Below are 22,341 nucleotides of genomic sequence, written 5' to 3' on the forward strand. Positions count from 1 at the left end.
CGTGTGAGCGTGAGTGATGGCTCATGGTGCAGAGGTGCGGTGTTACTCGTACATGCCAGCAGTACCGCAGCTTTTCCGTCACATCAGCTACAGCGCCTCACATGCGGCCTCGGCAGCCGGGGAGTTGCGGCCGCCCGCTCAGTGGGAGGTAACTGTGATGCAGCACAGCGCTAGATTACTTAGTGTCTTCTCGCTTCATGCTGATCAGGACTCACTCCACGGTGTGAAGAGTGTACAGGGCATTATGTGGGAATAGTTAGCCAGCAGTGTGGTTCACAGTGGTCGTGATGATCATGAATTAGGAAGACGTTTGTTCTGTGTGGGCGACCTTCAGCGGCCGGCATGATGGTTGTCTCACTTGACTGGTCCTTAGTAGTACCGACGTCCTGGCTTAGGCCTCACCAGATGGCGGGCTGTGGGAGGTTGTACACACATTCTTGTCACCACATCCGTGCATCCGCAATGTTCACCAACTCAGACTGGCGGCGCTGCGTGACAAAGAAAAATTGTACGTGGAGTCGTCCGTGTTTATTATGCATGGAACTAACATGTGTTCTACTAGTGTGTGAGGTGAGAGAGTTTTAGTAACGTGCAGAGTGTTTGCTGACTCATAACTCAGAGTCTTGTGCAAGTCATTTCGCTTGTGGCTCCGGCACGCGCTGCCTCAGAAACCTCACTCAAAAAAAGAAAAAGAGAGGTGATGGGTTAAAAAGATTGAATGAAATAAAAATAATTCATTCCTTATGTTACACACACACACACACACACACACACACACACACACACACACACACACACACACACACACACACACACACACACACACACACACACACACACACACACACAGGGTCACATTAATAGGAGAGAGAGAGAGAGAGAGAGAGAGAGAGAGAGAGAGAGAGAGAGAGAATAAAAAAGAAGGCAGCATTGTGAAAGTAATGGCGGCAATGATGCGTTCTGGTGCCAAGGGAAGGGCGAGATTTGCTTCCTCCAAGGCCACTCCGGTGACAGGTGGGCTGCTGAGCTCATCTTAGGAGAAACAGGCTTGTCTATTGCGTGGTCAAGGTGATGTCAATACTCTACTCTTGTCTCGTGTCGCTTATGTCCTTACCAAACCCGTTACTTCCTACTGACTCGCAGCTGAAGAGACTAATCTAAAACATTTTTGCGCCACACCACTGCTTTCAAAAGGCTGCACTGTTTTTTTTTTTTTTTATGAATATTTGACGGTTCTAGTGACAGATCAACAAGACTATTGCATTTCTAGCAGGAGAGACACTTGAGAACCCGGTTAATCATCTATGTGGCCTTTGGAAATAGCAGTGGTGAGAGAACGAAGTGTTTTTGTATACTATCCTTAGGTATTGAGTTTCTATTGGCAACGCAGCGACTTAAGAAACATGTCATTCTAGGTCAGCATGTTGAAATGTATAGGGCTTCAGATCTTATTGAGCTAAACATGGCGGCCACAGCTTCCCGCCCTTCCCTGCCAGCACGGTCACTGCATCCCACGTGAGCTTAGGTAAGACCTGAGCATTGGCTGGTGGCGTCATCCGTCCCCCTGTGTGACGTCACGAGTCAGGCAGATGTGCAGAAAAAAATACCCATGAACGTTTTAGCATCTCATCTCATCTTCAGTGGGTTTAAGTGAAAGGTGTTTGGTTTTTCAAAGGTCATTTACTGATACTAGTCTTTTTAATAGTCTCTAGTGAAATTTTTTGGGGGCCTTTCAAGAATGACTACGTGATTCTATAAGTATATTTTAGCGGTGTGTGATGAATTTTTCGGGCGTTTACAAGAGTGCATTCGTAGTTCTAATAAGATTTGGTATTATCTGTGAACAAAACACACACACACGCACGAAAAACCACACCTGACTACTTACATTCAGGCGTTTTCAAGAGTGCATTCGTAGTTCTAATGAGAGTTTAACAAGGAATCGGCGTTATCTGTGAACTAAAACACACGCATGAAGACGTGAAGCTGTTCGGCCTTTGAAAACAAGAAAAGACAGCGAACAGGGAACAACGTAGAGGTATACGACTCAACACAACCCAACACGACCTCAGTCCTTGCGTTATTAATCCCTTCAGTACTGGAACGCATTTTTATCATGAATTTTTTATGTAATTAGGCGACTATATTTACATGAGGAAAGGTCTATGGAAGTCAGAAGATTAATAGCCAGAGTCTCCACTATTTTAACCCCCACACAAGTTTCTGAAGTTGTATCAAATCGCCAAATAGTAAGCAGAATGAATATGAAAACGCGTCAAGGTACAGAAGGGGTTAATCACAACACACAGCGGGTATAAGAGCGTCGTCATCAGCTTTATGCTCAGACCTCGTGGTGGAAGAGGCCTTGGGTGGAAGGTCCCTCGAGTCACGCCGACACCACACAGGCGATCCTCACTCTGGAAATGGTGGTGGGTGCAGTTCCCCGCTCTCGTCCTGTAGGAAGGTTCGCGTGTCAAGTCCAAGTTGATAAGGGATTAATATATTAGTTGGTGTGCCAGACTGAGCGGCAGCAGTGTTCAGTTCACTATGCAGTATATAAGCACCAGTTTTCTTGTCTTTTTTAACCTTTTCCCTGCGATATACAACACTTCTCGACACTAAAAACAATGTATTGGAGTTTTTATAAGTGTTTGTAAGAAAGACAGGGATTACAAGGATAGGTTTTGCAGTTTCAAGCCACTGTGATGTTTGTAGGTTGATGTAGAATAAGAAGAAATGTCTCAGTGGTTAGGTGTTATGGAAAGATGTGTCAAATAGCAATGAAAGAGTTTTTAAGTGGAAAAGAAAGAAGAAATAGGAGGACGAAAGTGATGTAGTTGTGTAAAGGAACAGGAGAAAGATGAGTAGGGGTAAAAAAGGGAGGAAGATGGTAAAAAGTAGGGAAAAAAATGGTTGAGTTACCGCTTCCAACAAGGTAAAAAAAACAAAACAGGGGAAGAAAGAAAATAAATCTCTATACAATGATGTGAAAGAGGTGAAACATATCCTTAAAGCTGCACTGAGTGAGTGGAGAGGGTAGTGGCCGCCAGCATGTCTGATCCACGTGCGCCATGAACACTATAGTTTGTCTACTCTAAAGCGGCTCCTGGGTCTCAGCTTGAATAGTGTCCCAGGGAATGCGTAGTTGTCAGATCTTGAGGGAAACCGTGAGCTATCCTTGTAATAAGTGCGTTGATCTACAGAAAACAAGTATTATTCACATCAAATCAATTACTTTATCAATAAGCTACAATGTGTTTCAAATCTAGGAGCCATTTTACAGCAGACAAACTATAATGCATTAGACCGCTGAAGCACTGCCAAGACCACCTCGAGTAGCTCCTTCATGTCTTGGCTGAGGGAAAAAATACTGTATATATGAACCGTTGCGTTATACCGTAAGAATAACAGAAGGATTCCATAGTAAACATAACCACACTTCTAACTGCCATATTTGCTATTACGTAACAAAAACACCTGCTGCGTCTCCCTTTGTTCTCCTGGCTGCCACCTTTCCGTTACTTTATCCACCTGCAACCTTAATGCCCACCTTTCTAGGACACTCGGATCGGTATTTTGAAACGTTTTGCTCTTTCACCTTCTCTGCTTTCCAAGGGTTCCAATTAAAGTTACTCGTGTTTTTAAGAGTATTTTATAGTTCTGGTGATGAATTAGCAAGATTTCTAGTTAATTAAAAGGATAAACTGCCTTGAAAATCCCTCTAGTTGTTTCTGTGGCCTTGGAAAATTGTTGTAGTGAGAGTGTTTATGAATACTGCCGTTAGACTGCATCACGAACGAAGGACACACCGAGAGACAAACAGAGCGGCTGGCAATACGATCTAGTGCAGGGATGGGTATGAATATGCTGCGTGATGGTAGGCGAGAGTGTAGAGAGCAATGGGTGAGGTGGAAAGGGGTTATGGGAGAAGAATGGATGGGGTGCTGGCTGTGGGGTTATTTTGAGTGCTGGGTGTGCGGTGGCTGTATAGTTTGTGGGTGTACTTTGGGTTCATTGGGTTGGGAATGGCGGGGACATAGCATAGTGACGTAGACATAGCAGTGGAGATAGACGTGTTGAAAGATGTGGAAATGCGCGTTACCCAGCTCATGGGGTTGCAAGGATGCGCTGTATATGGCAGCTGGTGAAGTAGTGCTTGAATGAGTTAGAGAGGGCAGGGTTGTGGGTGAAATGGCCATCTGATTGTGGAAGTGCAATGGCCGTGGTAGTGTGGGGGCACTGTGGTGTAGTATCTCTATAGCTTGAGGTCTTTGCGGGATCACTGTAGTCGTACTCATTCGAATTATATATGGTCAGTGAGACGGCGGATGTTGTTATCTGAAGCAACGTGCACCAAGCCACATGTTAGCATTAGTTCGTCTGCCTCAGCTTCAGCAGCATCACGGCGCCGCGCCTCACGTGTGTCACTGAGACTCTCCGAGATGAACTACACAGGTCTGGGATTACCTTAGTATTCCTGAAACAGGAAATGTCTGCCACTTGCATCCATTCTTTGTCCTGAGCGTTCCAAGGTTACGAAGTGAAGATATCGTTAGTTGTGATGGAAAGACAGATCCTCGAGTTGTTTCTTTAATTAATGTTTGGGTAATTCAGTAATCAGTGGCGGTGGCGGTGGTGTTGATGTGAATACCCATCATTTATTCCTATGGCAGACCGCTGATGAGGCAATGCAGTGAGCCAGTGACGTGCTGACATGCACTGAGTGAACCTTCCTGATTGTGTGACCCTCCATTCACTCAGTACATGTCTTTTAGTGATGTTACAAAGTCAAAAGGTCGCTGTGACGTTGTTTGCAGGCTGCTATATGTGCTGACTTATTAATCTCCTCTCATACAGCGCTTGTCTCGCCTTCCACCAGACCACCAGACTTACCACTTCACCACCTCCCTATGTTCACCTTTGCTTCGTCTGGCGCGACTCATCCTTCTGATATATACTTTATTTACTTCCTTATTCCCTTTGTTTCCTCGCCTCAAACTTCGCCTAAAGTGGCTTGCTTATTTTATTTATGTTGTTTATATTTAAAGTTCATATCGCTTCCTGGGAGAAGTGAGGCTCCTTTGCCAGTGGTATCACAAGGCTGTCCTCAGGTAGAGCCACATGGGCAGGTTAGCTAGTGTCCCTCTCCTTATCGACACGTGAGAAGTGAGGACCGCCCGACACGTTTTCCCTTGAATATATACATGTTGATTTTATTGAGGCTTCCTTATGGCGCATTTCCTGTCTTGGAGTGATTGACAGACTGTCATAAGGCGCACCAGTAGTGGCGTCACGGGAACACGTCAGGGTGGACAGGATTAGATTCACTACACTATTCTAAGTCTTTCTTGTGTTAGTTTGCAAATAACGCATCGCACCAACTGTTACACTGCCTCTGCTTGTTGAACTCTGCGGATGTTCATTGCTTGCTTTCTAAACCTCACCTTCATACTCTGCTTTTCTCCCAAACTTTCTCTATGGTACTCACGCGCGCACCCTTTTCCTCCATTTTTCTCTAGTTTTTTCTTCTTTTTTTTATGAACGTTGTCCTATTTCAACTCCTTGTCTATCAGTTTATATATGTGACTCTTCATCTCTTCATCTCCTAAAACGTGACTTTCTTTTTTACGTTCTTACTGTTTATCTCTGCCTACACGTGTGACCGTATTCAGAAACGCCTTCTTCTCTCACTATGACAATTTTCCAAGGCCACAGATACAACTGACCGGGTTTTCAAGACAGTTTCTCCTTATAAATATTGCCAATCATAAAAATACTCTTAAAAGCACGAATATTTTCAACTGGAGTTCTTGGAAAGCAGTGATGGTGAGAGAGCAAAGTGTTTCAGAATACGGGCCATTGTTACCGTACCATAAGTCTCTCACCCACACCTCAGATATTTGTACATGAATTTAGACTCGCCATGGTGATTTTAACCTAACCTAATATAACAACTTTTTTCCCTCTTTTGTGGGGAAATAAATCGCCATTCCGCCTCACTAAAATGTCTATTCTACGTTACAGACACACACACACACACACACACAGAAACGCACGCACACACACACGTTCAGCAGCAGATGTGAAGGCAGGATGTGACAGTCGGAGAAACAAGAAGCGACAATACTATAATGACACCTGCCAACCTTCCATATCTTGTCTTTCCACGACGCACGTTTACTCTGTCGCGTCCACACACACACACACACACACACACACACACACACACACACACACACACACACACCTTCAGGATGCAGCATCTGACGCCACTATTAATCTGCTTCACCCTAACACTCACTTAATCCACGTCCTGTAACCTGCGCCATCACTCACCCTCTGCGCCTTCCCGCTCAGAGCCCAGCGCCCCTCCACGCCCCACGCCCCTCCACGACGCCGCCGCCGCCGCCGCCTCCAAAACTCATCCCGCTGTGGTCGCTATCTCCACTCGGCTCCACCTTTCACCGTCACTCCCTCTATCATTACCTTCCGGAGTAATGACAGCCACAACTACGACTGGTACTGCTACGACCATAATAATTCTACAGCTTCTTCTATTTCTACAGCCTGCTTTACTAGTACTGTTGTTGCTCTTCTACTACTACTACTACTATTACTACTTATATCTTTACTGCCACTACTACACTGAGACCTCCCCTCCTCACCACCACCACCACTACCACCATCACCAGGACGGGCACGCAGCAGGCACCGTCCCATCAACTCCACCACCGCCGGCGGCTGTTACCGTCAAGTCACGAGGCTTTGTTTGGCTGCGGGTGAAAGCCTACCAGTATTACGGGCCTCAACCCTTTCTCTCCCGACCCGCCAGCCCCCAATAGGCCTACTCTGACTATATCCGCCCGTCATTCCGCCAGTTTATGTAGGCCTACACTATATTCCCCATCACGGCCGTCTGAGACTCATCTGGCCTCGAGATAGACATACATTCCCCTCAAGGCGACTCACGCATTGCTGTAGCGGCGACATGCAGGATGGCTCGTCTGGTCCCCGTGTGTTAAGGCGCTGAGCTTATCCACCAACCTTGCGTGTGTGTGTGTGTGTGTGTGTGTGTGTGTGTGTGTGTGTGTGTGTGTGTGTGTGTGTTGTAGTTCCCATGACGTGAGCTAAACATTCATGTGGTTTACTTTCTGCATCTATGTTTATCTAGTTTTTCCTTTAGTTAGCTTGTGTGTGTGTGTGTGTGTGTGTGTGTGTGTGTGATCTAGCCTGCGTTCCCATAATTCCTCTCTCTCTCTCTCTCTCTCTCTCTCTCTCTCTCTCTCTCTCTCTCTCTCTCTCTCTCTCTCTCTCTCTCTCTCTCTCTCTCACACACACACACACACACAAACACACACACAAGCCTCAAGGGTTACGCCACACGCGTCGCTAGGCTTACCCTTGTGTACAGAATTCCCTTGCTTTGCCTGGACTTATTCACGGTCACTTGCTGCGTCACTGCGGCGGGGCGACGCGTGAGTGGCTACAGAAGAGGCGGCAGTGAAGTATTGGCTGCTTGTGGCCACGCAGAGGAGCGCAGGACAGGGAGGCGATGAAGGCCGCGGCGGGCATAACCTACTTGTTAGTCCCGAGAGGAAGCCACGTCACGCCAAGCCATCCTGATGTGGTATAGGCTTACTGGGGCACACACTTGACTAGGCCTAAGCTTTTGTGTCGCCAGCTGAAGTGCATATGGCTTTGTTTGTGGGGATCATTAGCAGCTTTATTGAGACGTGGACGCGAATCGTGCTCACTCACTCGTACACTTATTCATGTCACTTAAGATTGATACTGGTGTACTGAGATCATCAAATGTGGGAATTAACCCCTTCAGTACTGGGACGCATTTTTACCTTGAGTTTTTTGGTATGATTAGACGATTTTATTGACATTTGGAAGGGTCTATGGAGATCAGAAGATTAATGGTCAGAATCTTCACTAGTTTAATCCTCACATAAGTTTCTGAAGCTGTATAAAATCATCGAATAGTAACCAGAATAGATATGAACACGTGTCCTGGTACTAAAGAGGTTAACCCCTTCAGTACTGGGACATTTTTTACCTTGAAATTTGTGTATGATAAGACCATTTTATTGACATCAGGAAAGGTTTATGGCGATCAGAAGATAAATTGCCAGAATCTTCAGTGTTTTAATCCCAACATAAGTTTCTGAAGCTTCATAAAATCATCAAATAGTAACCAGACTAAATATGAAAGCGTTTCATGGTACTGAAAAAATAATAATAGTAACAATGCCCTTTTGTTCGCTATGAGTTAGGTGACTGTATCTGTATCTACTCATGATTCGTCTCCTTTGTCTCCTTGTAGAGAAAACCCATGATTAAGAAAGCAGTGCAGCTGGGCAGACACTGATACTGTATCCTTCTGCATCCTTCAATATAGTTAAAGCCGTGACTGACGTAGGTATTAAGAAATCAACTTGCTTTCTTACCACGATAAATTTTCAAGCTAACATAGACGAATAGCGAGATTTTCAAGGCAGTTTTTCTTTAAGATATACTAGAAATCTTTGCTAACCTATCACTGAAACCTTATAGATATTAGAAACAAAAGTATCTTCAGCTATAGAGCCTTTGGAAAATAGTGATAGTGAGAGACCAAAGCTTTTCAGAATACCAGCCTGACACGTTTCTTATTCCATCTTATCGCACGCAAATGTCATCATCTCCTTCTCGTGATTGTCCCTTCCTAACAAGATAGAATACCGTACAGCAAGATGATAAGAGTCCAACTGAATCCTCGATATGCTTATCCCGATGTCTCCCGTACATATCCTCTCTTGTCACACGTACACACATACACACACACAGCTATACACTCTCAGAACACTCGCCTCGATAAGCAGAGACTAATGACGCGGTGATGTATAGTTAAGTAACGAAGTTGTAATGTCCATAGCACCAAGGGAAGTATTTTAATCCTTCTGGTTACTATTTGGCGATTTTATACAGCTTCAAAAACTTATGTGGGGAATAAAATAGTGAAGACTCTACCCATTAATCTTCTGACCTCCATAGACCCTTTATAATGTAAATAAAATCGTCTAATCATATCCAAACTCGAGGTAAAAATGCGTCCCAGAACTTAAGAGATTAAAGCCATGTTGTATTGTATTCTTCTGTTCTATCACACGTATATACCCCGTCCTACTTTACTCTCTACCTCTCTCTTTCTCTCTCTCCCTCTCTCAATCCAAGCATCCACTCCCCATCCATATCACAGAGCGGTGTGGGGGAGGGATCGGTGCAACAGTGACCATATGCACTTACTCGTCCCTCCCACCGCCAGCTCGGGTAACCTTCTATCGGCCTTCCTACGCCGCGGCTGCTACGCCTTATAATGTAGCCAATGCCGCTGCATACTATCTCTGGCACTAACGGCACCCTCCCTCGCGGTAATTGGACGCACATGTGTTCCCTCCGCGGTGCAATAGGCTCATAAATCACGCTACTCTCCCAAGGCTCCAAGGCTCCAAAGCTCTAAGGCTCGTATTCTCAAACACTTCTGTGCTTCACCTTCATTATTTCAAGAGGGTTTTTATAAAGTGTTTTTACAGTTCTAGAGGCAGAGTGACAAAGTTTCTACATTCTACATACTGGAGAAACACTCTTTTAAAAGACGCTACTCGAAATAATAAGGGTTTTAAGGTGTTTCTACGGTTCTAGAGGCAATGACAATATTTGTACATTATTAACTGTAGAAACACACATGAAAACCCGGCTAATCATCCCTGTGCCCTTGAAAAACAGTTGTGGTGAAAGAGCAATGTGTTTCTGAATACGGAACTAAGGCTCATTCACACCTTTAAGGCGAATTTGATTATACACTCTTCTCCTCCTAGGCTTTCACTACGTATGTGTGTGTGCTCGTATTGCCTCGGCTTACGCAATGGCGGTAGTGGTAAGGAAAGAATGAGGCGTGTGTGATTGAGTGATCTGCGCCTATTCCCCTTCCCGGGCCCTGTGCTGCAGCTCCCGGCCCTCTTCTTGCCGTCTCCCTCTCCACCGCCACGTCACTTAATTAATCAAGGAGTGTGCGCTGCTGTGTTACCTTTGCTTCAATGTTTTGTCTCTTCTGCGCCTTCTCCTGCGTCTTGTTCTGATATATTTTTGGTTGGCATTGCTGTTGTTATTGTTGAATGATTAGCAGTGCTGTCTGTCTGTCTGTCTGTCTGTTTGTCTGTCTGTCTGTCTGTCTGTCTCTCTCTCTCTCTCTCTCTCTCTCTCTCTCTCTCTCTCTCTCTCTCTCTCTCTCACTAAGGCCACACATCGTGTTAGACACAGACCGGCGCGGCTCACAAGGTAATTTTTACAGTCATCATACCCTTACCTCACCTCATAACCGAACCTCCAACCCGGCAGCCTCCCTCCCTTCCTGCCTCCCTCGTCCATCTCATGTTAACTCACTCAATGGACCGCTGCACTCACACCGAGACTGAAGCGTGCAGGTACAGTACAAGGATTACTTCAAATATGCCTTGCTTTTTCCTATTAGATTTTCGAATGCTGTTATAGTGTTGGTACTTAATGCCAACTTGAGTGTAATTTCTATTTGCTTGTGTGGAGAGACGCTATAGATAACAAGTTTAATATCTTCAGTACTAAGACGCGTTTTCATATTCACTCTGCTTACTGTTTGGTGATTTTTTATACAGCTTGAGAAACTTATCTGGGGAGTTAGAATAGTGAAGACTCTGGCCATTAATCTTCTGATTTCCATAAACCCTTCCTAATGTCAATAAAATCGTCTAATCGTACACAAATCTCAAGGTAAAAATACGTCCAAGTACTGTAGGGGTTAAGAAGATAAGGTCGTGTTTCATATTTGTGAGAGAAGAGGAAAAGATGACTGGTGTTCAGAAATTTATGTATGAGAATTTGGTGTCTTCGTCGCTGTCGCCCCAAAGAGTATTGAAGGAAAAAGTCTCTGTAGGAAAGCTCGTCCACTGCATATCGTTCGTTCTTGAAGCTCAGCGAAACAATATGAAACTGCAACCAAAACTCCGAAGCACGTGGGTGTTTTTACTTGCCCTTCGGTACAAGAATGTCAAAGTTGGACCATAAACTGTTTTACGTTCCCCCTCCAACGCTGCCTCTTTCATTCTACACTTTATTGCTGTATCAGGATTCATATACGCGAATAACTAACATATAACGCTCTTTTAATGACGTTTTGGCTAATAAGTGCTCATCTGAGTTCTCTTTGATCGTGAGATGAAGAACGCACAATGTTGCACCTTTTGTATTCTACTTCCGTTGGCTCTGTGTCTGATTCTATCCACATCCAGCCAGTTTATACAGGCGCGCTGATCATAAAAGATCGTCCTGCGCTTACTGGCGTGCTTGTCTTCTTCGCGACTCAGTGCCTCTTTTTTATTGAATAGTCGCATTGAATTCAAATCGACTCACAAATTGTAAGTATTACCAGTATAAGACTTAAGCGTGTTTTCATGATTCTAGTAGCAGATTACCACGATTTCTGCATTACCAACTGCAGAAAAATTATGAAAACACCGCTGGTTATCCTTGTAGCCCGAGAAGGTAGTCGTGGTGAGAGATCTGAGCATTTTTTGAATACGGATTCAGTCTCAGGTAGTCATGAAAACGTTGCACAATAGCTCATTGGAAAGGTGTTAAGCAGAAAGGGACCTGCGTGGCCTGGAATTACTAGGTAGTGTGCACGAGTATACTGAGGATTGTCTCCTTGTCACCCTTTCCTCCACTCTGCTCCTCCTCCTCCGCACCCACGCCTTCCTGCCTCCCCACCCACACCCCCGTCGAGTCCCTTCCACAACATAAATAACATAAAGCTATAAAAAGCGGGTAGGGTTGCATGAGTCACCGGCGGCACGGCTCCCCTCACCAGGCTGACTGAGGGGCGTGAAGGAGGAGGAGGCGGCTGTTCCTGGCCCCGGGCACTGCTCAAACCCTCCTCCTCCTCTTCCTCGCCCGCCATTAAACTAGGATGGCAGGATTCCCTACACACACACACACACACACACACACACACACACACACACACACACACACACACACACACACACCTGACTGACGTCCACTCTTCATACTCAACACCTGTAAAGTAACTCTTGAATAATTTTTTCAGTGGGAAATTGAAAAGCCGGTATCTTTTTGCACGGTGTCTTATAAAGTGGCCATCCAGAATGAAAGAGAACCAGAACAGACGACGGAGTTCTTTGCAGGGCTCCGCCAAAACGCACACTGCACGAACCGCCCGTTACTGCTCACCGTCCACAAAAAAAAAAAAAAAAGATTAAAGGTTAGAGATGTGTAATTTTCTCCAGACGAGGTGCAGGTCCGCCCGTAACCTATAATTTTGTAGCAAATGCAGACCGGTGGATTTTCATGAATGAGAAGTGTCTCTTCAACAGGGGAATGTAATCTGGCATTATTAACCCCACGAATACTGAATTATAGATGCATATAATTGCTACAACGCGGAAGGCACAACGGTAGAGAGGGCGTTGACAAGCCGTAGGGAGTGTGGGGTGTGGGTATGTGAACAGCACCAGCAGGTAGTGTAGCCAAGCAACACCATACATAAACAAACTTTTTTCACTAGTGCCACCAAAGACGCCCCATCGATTAGGGGAAAACCGATGAAGGAAGGCTACCGTATGGCCAGCGGTGTCATGCACCTGCGCCTCCTTTCCATTACCTGACGTGAGTTTATTGAGGGTATAGTGCAGTAGTTACTTGTGAGCTAATGTTCAGACCCAGTCCCCGCTAACCCCCGCCAGTCATCAGGGTATTGTCGCGGGGAATAAACAAGAGCAGGCTGACTGACTGACTCGCACCTTCATAGACCTTGTGGCGTGTCCCGCGGCCACACCTCTGTTGAGATGGAGTCAGCGCGTATTAGCCTTGTGTTGCATTACGTAATCCCTCTCTCTCTCTCTCTCTCTCTCTCTCTCTCTCTCTCTCTCTCTCTCTACACAGCACAATTTATCACTCCACTGTTACCGTTTCTCTGTGGCTCAGCTTAAACTCATTTCATTCATCTTGTTATTTATCCAGCTTACAGTAAAACACTCATCCAGACACCGGTGTTCCTTCCTTCTCTTACTCCTCTCCACCGTATCGCATATTTGTGGCATTGCATGATTCTGTGAGTTGTCCGCGGCAAGGTGCGTGTGCGCTAGACACCACACACCACCACACCACACCACACCACACCGCACCACGCCAAGCCAGGCCAGTCCACTCTGACCCTCCAGCGTTCCCTCCCTGACCTTACGGCTGCCGGGAAACACAAAGGAGATTTTTTTTCTTCCTTTTTTTTTTTATTGTATATTCTGTATGGGTGAGATGCGGAATATTAAAAGAAAGGCAGAGGTTTGTGGGTCTGCCTTGATGTGAGGGCGTGGCACGAAAAGCAACGCCTGGCAACCGCACGTGATAGAGGATGGGCGGGGAGGAGGGACAAGGAGGGGTGGGTTTCCAGGAACATTGTGTGGGCCTACACTGCCAGTTATCGGATAGTGGCACGCTGTATTTTTTTCATTTTTTTTCTCTTTTTTATTCCGCCTCTCGTTCGCCTTGGCTGAGGAAGCGGTCATCGGCGCCGGGATCTATAGACTCTTAACGTAGCGCAGGTGACATGTGTGAAGGTCCTCCCTGCATTGCGTCCGCGAGGGCCACAAAAATAAGGTTATCATACAGTGTAGCTCATCATCCCTCAAATAGGATTTTCAAATGAAGGGGAAAGACTGCAATGTGAGTTCTATGCGAGATTTCCCTTCAAGTTTATGCATACTGACTGCTATCCTTGTCTCAGGTGCGGCGCCTCGCTCACTGCGCCGACCTGACATGTAGAGGCAAAGAAGAAAGAAATAGGGAGGGATGAAAAACGTAGATCAATATCCTTCACCAGTAGAGGGAAAGAAAAAAGAGAAGGTGGACAAAAGGAGACAAAGGGAGGATTCAGAGCATGGACTGCCCAGAGGGAGTGTCATTCAACTTACGCTGCAGACCCTGGTATTGCCTCGTGTGTGTGTGTGTGTGTGTGTGTGTGTGTGTGTGTGTGTGTGTGTGTGTGTGTGTGTGCGACTCTCCCATTACCACATCTCTCATCTCACCCATCCTGTTTTCTCTCTTCCTGAATTCAATCACTGCAGTTTTCTTCATCTATCGCGCCGTTAAGAGTCGCGGCTGGAACAAAAATCATGACAGACGAAAAAGGAAAAGAAAAAAATGTCGATGAACATGTCGGGACCCTCTGTATCACATCCTATTATAGTCAAAATCTTTTATTTTTCTAACGTGAATTATTATATTGATCACCACGACGGCGTTAGAAATTCAATTAAAAGCATGTAGAGTGGAAGTAAAGAGATTGGGGACTAGAGTAACACGATATAAACTTAATGAATAGATGAGAGAATGAACACTTAACCTCTTCAATACTGGGGCACAATTTTACCTTGAAATTTGTGTAATATTAGATCATTTTATTGACATTTGGAAGAGTCTATGGAGGTCAGAAGATTAATGGCTACAGTCTTCACTATTTTATCCCCGCACATGAGTTTTTGAAGCTGTATAAAGTCACCAACTAGTAAACAAAATGAATATGGTAGCGCCGTCATGATACTGAAGGAGTTAAGTAGACTGAACAACCATCTATACTTGAACGTGACTGAGCGTGAGCGTGAGTAGGAATCACGGACGGGAGAAGAGAGAAAGGCAAAGGGAGAGTGGGGCGGGCTATCTGGCATTTCCGATGGTTAGAGTAAGTGCGCCAGTGTTTGAATTCATTAGATTAGGTGAGTAACGAACGTGATGCAGATGTGTTGAGTGTCCCCACCCCAGCATACGCATACTTGTACACACTTGTGGAGTTTAGTAACGTCACAAGGCGTATCAAAGTGAACGCCTGTATCTTAAACGTTTTTCATAGCTAGACCAAACGGTGACACGTACCATGGCTAAGGAAATACATTGGATATACTGAATTGGAAGTTTGTACGTATCAAAATAGATGATCGTTTGTCTAGCACCTGAACGTAAGCTTTTTCTAGGGTGGGTGAGAAATTATGAGCTGTTCCAAATTTTCTTTCTGTCTTTCTACCTTATTCTGAAACACTTCTGCGCCACACCTGCACTACTTTCATAACCTCTAATTGAAGTGACACGGTTTATTAATGATGATTCTACGTTTCTAGTAACAGATTAACGTGGTTTCTACATTAATAACAGGAGAAGTACTCTTAAGAACACGGCTAAGCGTATATCTGGTCTTCGGAAATGGTCGCGGTGAGAGAGCACAGTGTTTCTTAATGCACATCTTACTTTCTCTCAGCCTTCCCCTTCCACACACACACACACACACACACACACACACACACACACACACACACACACACACACACACACACACACACACACACACACCTTGCGCCTCTTCTATGGTGCCTCCGTGATTCCGCATGTAAATGGCTTAGCAGAAGGAAACAGCGGAGACCCAAGTGTGGCGATGATGGTGAAGGGGTGTGGTGTAAACTCTCGCTTCATTCCACACCACACTCAACCATATTTAACACCCTCGCACTACACGCCACTCTGCATACACCATACACCCACAGCACACAACGGGAGAACAGTACATGAGGGTCTTACAATATATATATACACGCTTTACCATTCAGCATTCTTAGCCTCTCCACAACACGTCACTACCTTACCACATGTCGTTGCGCTAAACCTTTAAACAGCACCACATCACCTGTAGCATTGCTGTATGTTTCTGTGTCACGCTGCATCACCGCTCGCCATAACGTCTCTATGGAAATACAGTGAAATTATTTTATGATGTGTTATGGCCGTCGCTACAGTAACACACACACACACACACACACACACACACACACACACACACACACACACACACACACACACACACACACACACACACACCATTACCATACAACCACACGTACATGCAAGCAACACCTACACACATTCAGATACATTTACACACCACCACCACCACCACCACACCGCTTCACCCGTTACGGCGTCAAATCAAGGTTGATAAGACATCCGGCGGGAGGGATCTCTGTCAGTGTATGGGTTAAGGCTCCTATCTATGCCGTGTTGAGAAAGACCTACCTGCGTCGTAGGTAGAAAGAAGACAAGGAGGAGGAGGAGGAGGAGGAGGAGGAGGAAGCACACATGTGAAAGTATGCGTATTGATTGATTTGTCCAGATAGTATCGGTAATTTACAGACACTGGACGAGGACAAGGTATCGTTGTACACTGTAACTCATCAGACCGCTGCCTCAGCTCGGTGCCTGCCGCGGGGGACTCTGTAAGGTCAGTCTCCGGTAGTGACGGGCGGTGGCGCCTCTGCCCAAGAGTCACTAGGTACGATCCGATGTCCCCGCTCACCTCCACTAACTCCACCAACACTCCACTGCTTCCAGTACTGCCTTCCCTCCACGTGGCATCTTTAATACTTTAGTCCATTCGCTTACACACACACACACACACACACACACACACACACACACACACACACTAAACTTTGACGTTACTGGACGCTGTTTCCAAAGTTACGCAACCGTCCCTCCCTCGGATATCCTCTATTTGTTGTTCAATGGCAGATAATTCGAGACATCAGGTGATACACATGGCGCAGCAAAAAAAGAGTTACGAAAGAAAGGCGGGTTTTTCCAGAAATTATTGCATCTGTGGCTTCAGGAGGGAAACGGTGTGTCGAAGCCACGCTGATAGCGGTAGTGGAGTGAAGGGAGTGTGTGTGTGTGTGTGTGTGTGTGTGTGTGTGTCTATGTGTGTGAGTGCCTTATCATCCCCTCCTCCTATCACTTCCCCTATCTACTGTATGTTCACGCGTGGCTTCATAACCGCAGGGTATACCAACGCCTCCACGCCTCACAGCGCAACACTCCGCCACCCACTCTTGTTTCCTTGCCTCCCTAGCGATCCGAAAAGTCCGTCCCTACTTCTGGCACCTCTGTAGGCCAAGTCCCCCCTGCGAGACGGGAGGGGAGGGCGGGTCGCCTTGCATGGCCAGCAGGGAGGCGGCGGCCTGGGATCAATATGTAGGGCTGGCATGCATTCTGGCCGCCGCCGCCCCCACGCGCTGCTGCGTCACCCCCGCGGCCTCTTTAGCTTTTCGTCACCTTTCAGTATGGAGGTGCTAGCCATATCTGTGAAGCTTGCGCTGCTTTGGCCTATGATTCACGGCCGCCGCATGTCACGGGGACGGATCCACTCACCGCAGCTGAATCGCTGAGATGGCGAACTTAACAGCTACTTTTGTATAAAACACCAATGACTACACGAATTTAATACCATTTGATGCTTTGAAAAGGTGGTAACAAACTGAGAATTCTTTACATGCAGGCATTTAACACATTCACTTCCTACGTATTATGAAGGGAGAGTCTGAAAGTATAACATCCTGAGAGTCGGTACTGAGCTACGCATCAATATACACCCAACCGATCACTGCTCTATACTCTATGTAATTTCGATTAATTGCTAACACCCGCAGTATATCAACAGTGTGACCTTTAGCTCTTGACACCCGAGGCTTCTACGAAAGAGAGACAGAGACAGACAGAAACAGAGACAGAAACAGATAGAGACAGAGATAGAAACAGAGACAGTGACAGAAACAGAGAGAGAGACAGAGACAGAGATAGACAGAGACAGAGACAGAGAAAGAAAATAGAAACAGAGATGGAAACAGAAACAGATAGAGACGGAGAGACAGACAGAGATAGACAGATATAGACATAGAGACAGAGACACAGAGACAGACATAGAGACAAAGACAAATAGAGACACAACAATACTAGCCATGTTGAGAGAAGCAAACCTCGTGAGTGTACGTAAGATGAGACAGGTGTTACAGTAATCAGCCTTATTGCTGGCGTAAATTCCCCTCGGTATGAGCCACATGCCTGAGGTGACCGCGATAGGCCTAAACTGGAGGTTATTTGCGGCTTGAAGGTAGTGGTGGTGGTGGTAGTGGTGGTGGTGGTGGTGGTGGTGCAGCAGTGGCCATATCCGAGAGCTAGTTACTGTTTTGATTTTTTGATAGAGTTCTTGATATTTGGCAAGTGTTTTAAATGAAGTGTTCCTGAGTCGATGATTGTACTCTCTCTCTCTCTCTCTCTCTCTCTCTCTCTCTCTCTCTCTCTCTCTCTCTCGCTGGCATTGCTTTTAAATCATTAATATCAGTGAGTAAGATTGGCCGTCAGACAAAACCAGCATAATGGAAGCCAGTTTATTTTCTGATGTCTGTCGCTTCTTGCTCTCTTGTATCACTCCACGTGGGATTCATTACCTTTAAGTGACTTCTTACCTGTTTTTATTTCTTCTTCTTTCACTAGCGTTACATCACACACCGAGGAAAAAGACGAAAAAAAAAGAGAAGAAGAAAAAGTTTAGGTGATTCGAATATTTATAGACTACTCGAAGCTGCCAAATGGGGGTAAAAAAAACAGGAGTTATATATATATTTATACATGCCACGGGGTCATGAATCAGCAATACAAGGCAATGGGTGGGCTGGGCTGGGTTGGTCTGTTCTCAATCCCTTGCCTGCTACGGCTTCTCTATTATGATTCAAGTTTGGTTCACATGTACAGTACAATGCATAATGGACATGAATAGGAGTTAGGTTTGTATTCTTAAACACTTTTACGCTTCACCTCCACTATTTCTAAAGGCTTTGTTTTAATTTACACGAGTTTTTGAAGGTGTTTTTACAGTTCTAGAGGCAGAATGACAAGATTTCTGCTTTATTAATTGTAGAAACACTCTTGAAAACTCCGCTAGTCATCTCTGTAGCCTTGGAAAATAGTCGGTTTGAATACTGACCATATATACAAATTGCCAGAGTTAGTTTATTAGCGTTTTGTATATAGCTCGCCTTGTATTCTCGTGTTCCTTTGAAGAGATCGAGTCACTAAAACTTTCCCGTGTCTATGATTATAAGCTTCGTTCAGTAGTCACCAAAGGATGACTCACGTTTACTACCAGTGTCACATAAGGCATCTAATGTTTACGCAGACTTCATTGATGGGTGTTCTTGTCTGTCCCATAAAAGTAAACACACTGAAGAAGAGCCAATACATATTCTACTCTTCCATTTGAACTTTGAGAGTCCGCAAGGTGGTGTATGCAAAGTGACGTCCTTGTATCATTTCATTGGGTTTGCATGACGCTGCGTGGATGTCCGTGGGTGTGAAATTGGCTGCCCATCAAACCCAGTGAGTCTAGGGCGATAAACAGAGAATTATGCCTCACATCCGTTTGATTATCTGTCTGCTCGTCCGTCCTTCCATCCCTCTGTCTGTCTCTCTCTCTACTCCTCCATCCGTCCGTATGTCTGTTCGTGCGACTGTCTATTGCCTGTCTGGTTCATCTGGCTGGTTGTCTGGCTATTTATCTGTCTGCGTCTGTGTCTGTCTGTATAGCTTGCTTTTTTCTTAGTTGGCAGCCATTCTTTAGCTGAGAACAGCAAGAACAACAACTACAACTACTACTACTACTACTACTACTACTACTACTACTACTACTATATACTACTACTTAGGTTGTCCGTCTGCCTCTGCTCTCCCCTTCTCCTTTCCCCCTTCTCCCCTTGCCTTCCGAAGTCTGTTGCCGCGCGGCCATGGAACTCAGGTAGCAGTGTCGTCGCGTGTATCGACTATCTCCCTGGCTGCCGCGGGCTAATTAACAGTCTCTCGTGTGTTACTCACCTGGCTTCGTGCGGTAATGGTCATTTCGTAACTCACTCGTAGGGGCGTAGGAGGGACGCGCCGCCCTCCGTTGTGTGCCTACTGCTACTGAGGGTGCTAGTTCTGGTGGTGGTGGTAGTGGTGGTAGTGGTGGTGGTGTGACATGTTTCCAAGCTGGTGTCCTGTCTGATCTTTGGCTGCTGAGTGTGTTTGATTGACTGAATTGAGTGACTGATTGACTAAATGATTAGGTGACCGAAATAGAGCGAAAGATAGAAGAGAATGAGAGAAAGATACAGAGGGGAAAGACGGAAGGAAGGAAGGAAGGGGAACAAGCTGAGACTAGACCTCTTCCTTGTGATTCTTTCCCCTTCTTCCCCCTTCCCTCTTCCTCTTCCCTCAACCTCACCCTCTCATTACAGGCCTCGTGTATAACTTTAGCCACCAGTGCATGGAAGGGTGCAGGAATAGGGAAGGGAAAGGGAGGGATATGGGCTGTAGGGAGAGCAGGGGAGGGGCTGGAAAGGTAGAGGGAAACTGAGAATACATGGGCTCAGGGACTACGGTGAGGCAGTGAGGGTAAATTTAGTAGGGGAAAAAATATAGTGATTGTAGAAGGGGTGAGGCGTACAGGTGCAAGGAAATATATGTAGAGGTGGAAGGTAAAAAAATTGTTCATTCATACCTGAAAGTGTGGCGAAGGGGTAAAAAAAAAAAAAAAGGAGGAGGAGGAGGAGGAGGTAATGAAAGAGATATTAACACCAAAAACTTGCATCTTTGGTTTCCTTCCCTGCACCTGAATGATGAAGAAGGACGAGAGCAGTAACAATTGACTCACCTGATTACCTCACCTGGTTGGCTTACCTGGTTGGCTGTCCCTTATTGGTATATTTAGGTACACAGGAAGGTAACACATGAACAAATAAAAAGGATAACCCGCACGAGGAATGAAATGCGAAAGGATGTTATCGATGAAGCTTGAATATTTTCCTTTCACATGATAACCGAGGAAAGACGAGCAGAAGACCAACAAAAAGAGAAACTATGGAAAGAAAGCGCAGTTAGGCCTAAACGTTCTCTTTCGTGCTTGCATTTTAAGGACAACTAAAAGAAAACTTCATAATGACTTGAATGAATGCCACGTGAGTCTTTAAAGGTAAACTATTGACAATAAACTTAAAAATGTGTGTACCAGTAAAGTAGAAGGAAGAAGAAGGACAAGAAGATAAAATTATGATGAAAAGGATGATGAGAGGAAGGAAGGAGAACGAAAAACATGGAGAAAAAAATAGTTTGAAGAGAAGAATAGTGAAAGATGATTAGAAGAGGAGGAAGAGGAAGAGGAGAGGGAGATAAGAACATGAAGGTTAAGAAGAGGAAGAAAAGGATAAACATAAACGAAAGAAAACGAGAAGAAGATGAGGGAGAGACAAAAGAAATAGAACAGTTCGAAGGGAAAGGGAAGGAAGAAAGAATTGATAAAAAAAGAATAGAAGAGAAAGGGAAGGAAAGGGAAGGGAAGGGGAAAACATATCATGAGAGACTGTCGTTCTTGATCATTATGAGTCGTGTTGTGGGCCACCTCTCTTTTTTTGGCCAGTACTTTTTGCTGTGGGGGCGGCCAAGGCGGAGGGACGGGAGAGGGAGGGGAGAGAGAGCTGGGGATGGGGACTTTGATGTATCCGCTTGTTTCCCTCTCCCCTCCCGTTTACCTCCCCTCACTATCACCCTTTCCTCCCTCCCAGCACCCTTCACCCATCTCTACCTCCCTCCTCTCCTCCTCCTCCTCCTCCTTCTCTCCCGTGCCTGTCATCCTCCTCTTCTTTCTCCATGAATTCTTCCCCGCTCTTCATTCTCCTTCTCTTCCTCCTCTCTTGCTTCTTCCTTCCTATCACTCCTACATCTTGGTTTCTATCCTTCTCGTGTGTGTGTGTGTGTGTGTGTGTGTGTGTGTGTGTGTGTGTGTGTGTGTGTGTGTGTGTGTGTGTGAGAGAGAGAGAGAGAGGAGGTGCAGTGACAGGGAAGGAGGGAACACGCGGGGAAGTGTTTGGTGGGGGTGGCGGGACACACACACACACACACACACACACACACACACACACACTCGTGAGAAACAGTGAAAAGAAACTTTGAGGCGACGGAGGGTGAAGAATAGGGAGGGATGGAGGAAGGGAGGGAGGGGTAGAGGAAGAGAGAGCTAGAGGGAGGAGGAAGGGAAGGGAGCAACATACCTGCCGCACATTGCTCACAGGTGACACGCGCACATTTCCTGATATTGTCCACAGGAAGTGTTGCCACTCTCACCTGGCCACCCTCTGAGGTCCCGTTGCCTCGCTCTTGGCACTGCTCGCCTTGCATGTGTCGGTTGCAGCCTGGGGCCCCATACCACCGCTGCGCTACGCCCGCCACGGCCTCTCCTTTCTCCCTGGTTGCAGCCACTCACGGCGGTAGGAATCAGGCTCCTCAGTGGTCTCATTTCACTTGACGAAAACTCTCCACGCGTTCAGACGTCAAAGAAAACCAGTTTGTCGACGACCATTATATGTGCCTACCGTCGCGTGATCCTTTTCCCCTCCTCCCCCG

The 22,341-nt window shown here is 45.9% G+C and overlaps 1 protein-coding gene across 8 annotated transcripts in view; it reads left to right on the top strand.

Annotated features, from left to right (window-relative positions):
• LOC123503484 (zinc finger protein chinmo-like) overlaps positions 1 to 22,341 on the top strand; it is a 57,119-nt gene that overhangs the window by 18,615 nt on the left and 16,163 nt on the right. The window contains exon 1 of one of the 8 annotated variants that reach the window (XM_045253297.1): positions 4,037 to 4,455. The exons of 5 other annotated variants lie outside the window; for them this stretch is intronic. In XM_045253297.1, the coding sequence (XP_045109232.1) occupies positions 4,329 to 4,455 (127 nt within the window). In that variant the 5' untranslated portion in view covers positions 4,037 to 4,328. Of the gene's footprint in view, positions 1 to 4,036; positions 4,456 to 10,244; positions 11,436 to 22,341 lie in introns of those variants that run through there. 2 more of the 8 variants (XM_045253307.1, XM_045253306.1) reach the window with 2 other exon arrangements.

The sequence above is a fragment of the Portunus trituberculatus genome, chromosome 14 (assembly GCF_017591435.1).
Source record: "Portunus trituberculatus isolate SZX2019 chromosome 14, ASM1759143v1, whole genome shotgun sequence".
NCBI classification, from domain to species: Eukaryota; Metazoa; Arthropoda; class Malacostraca; order Decapoda; family Portunidae; genus Portunus; species Portunus trituberculatus.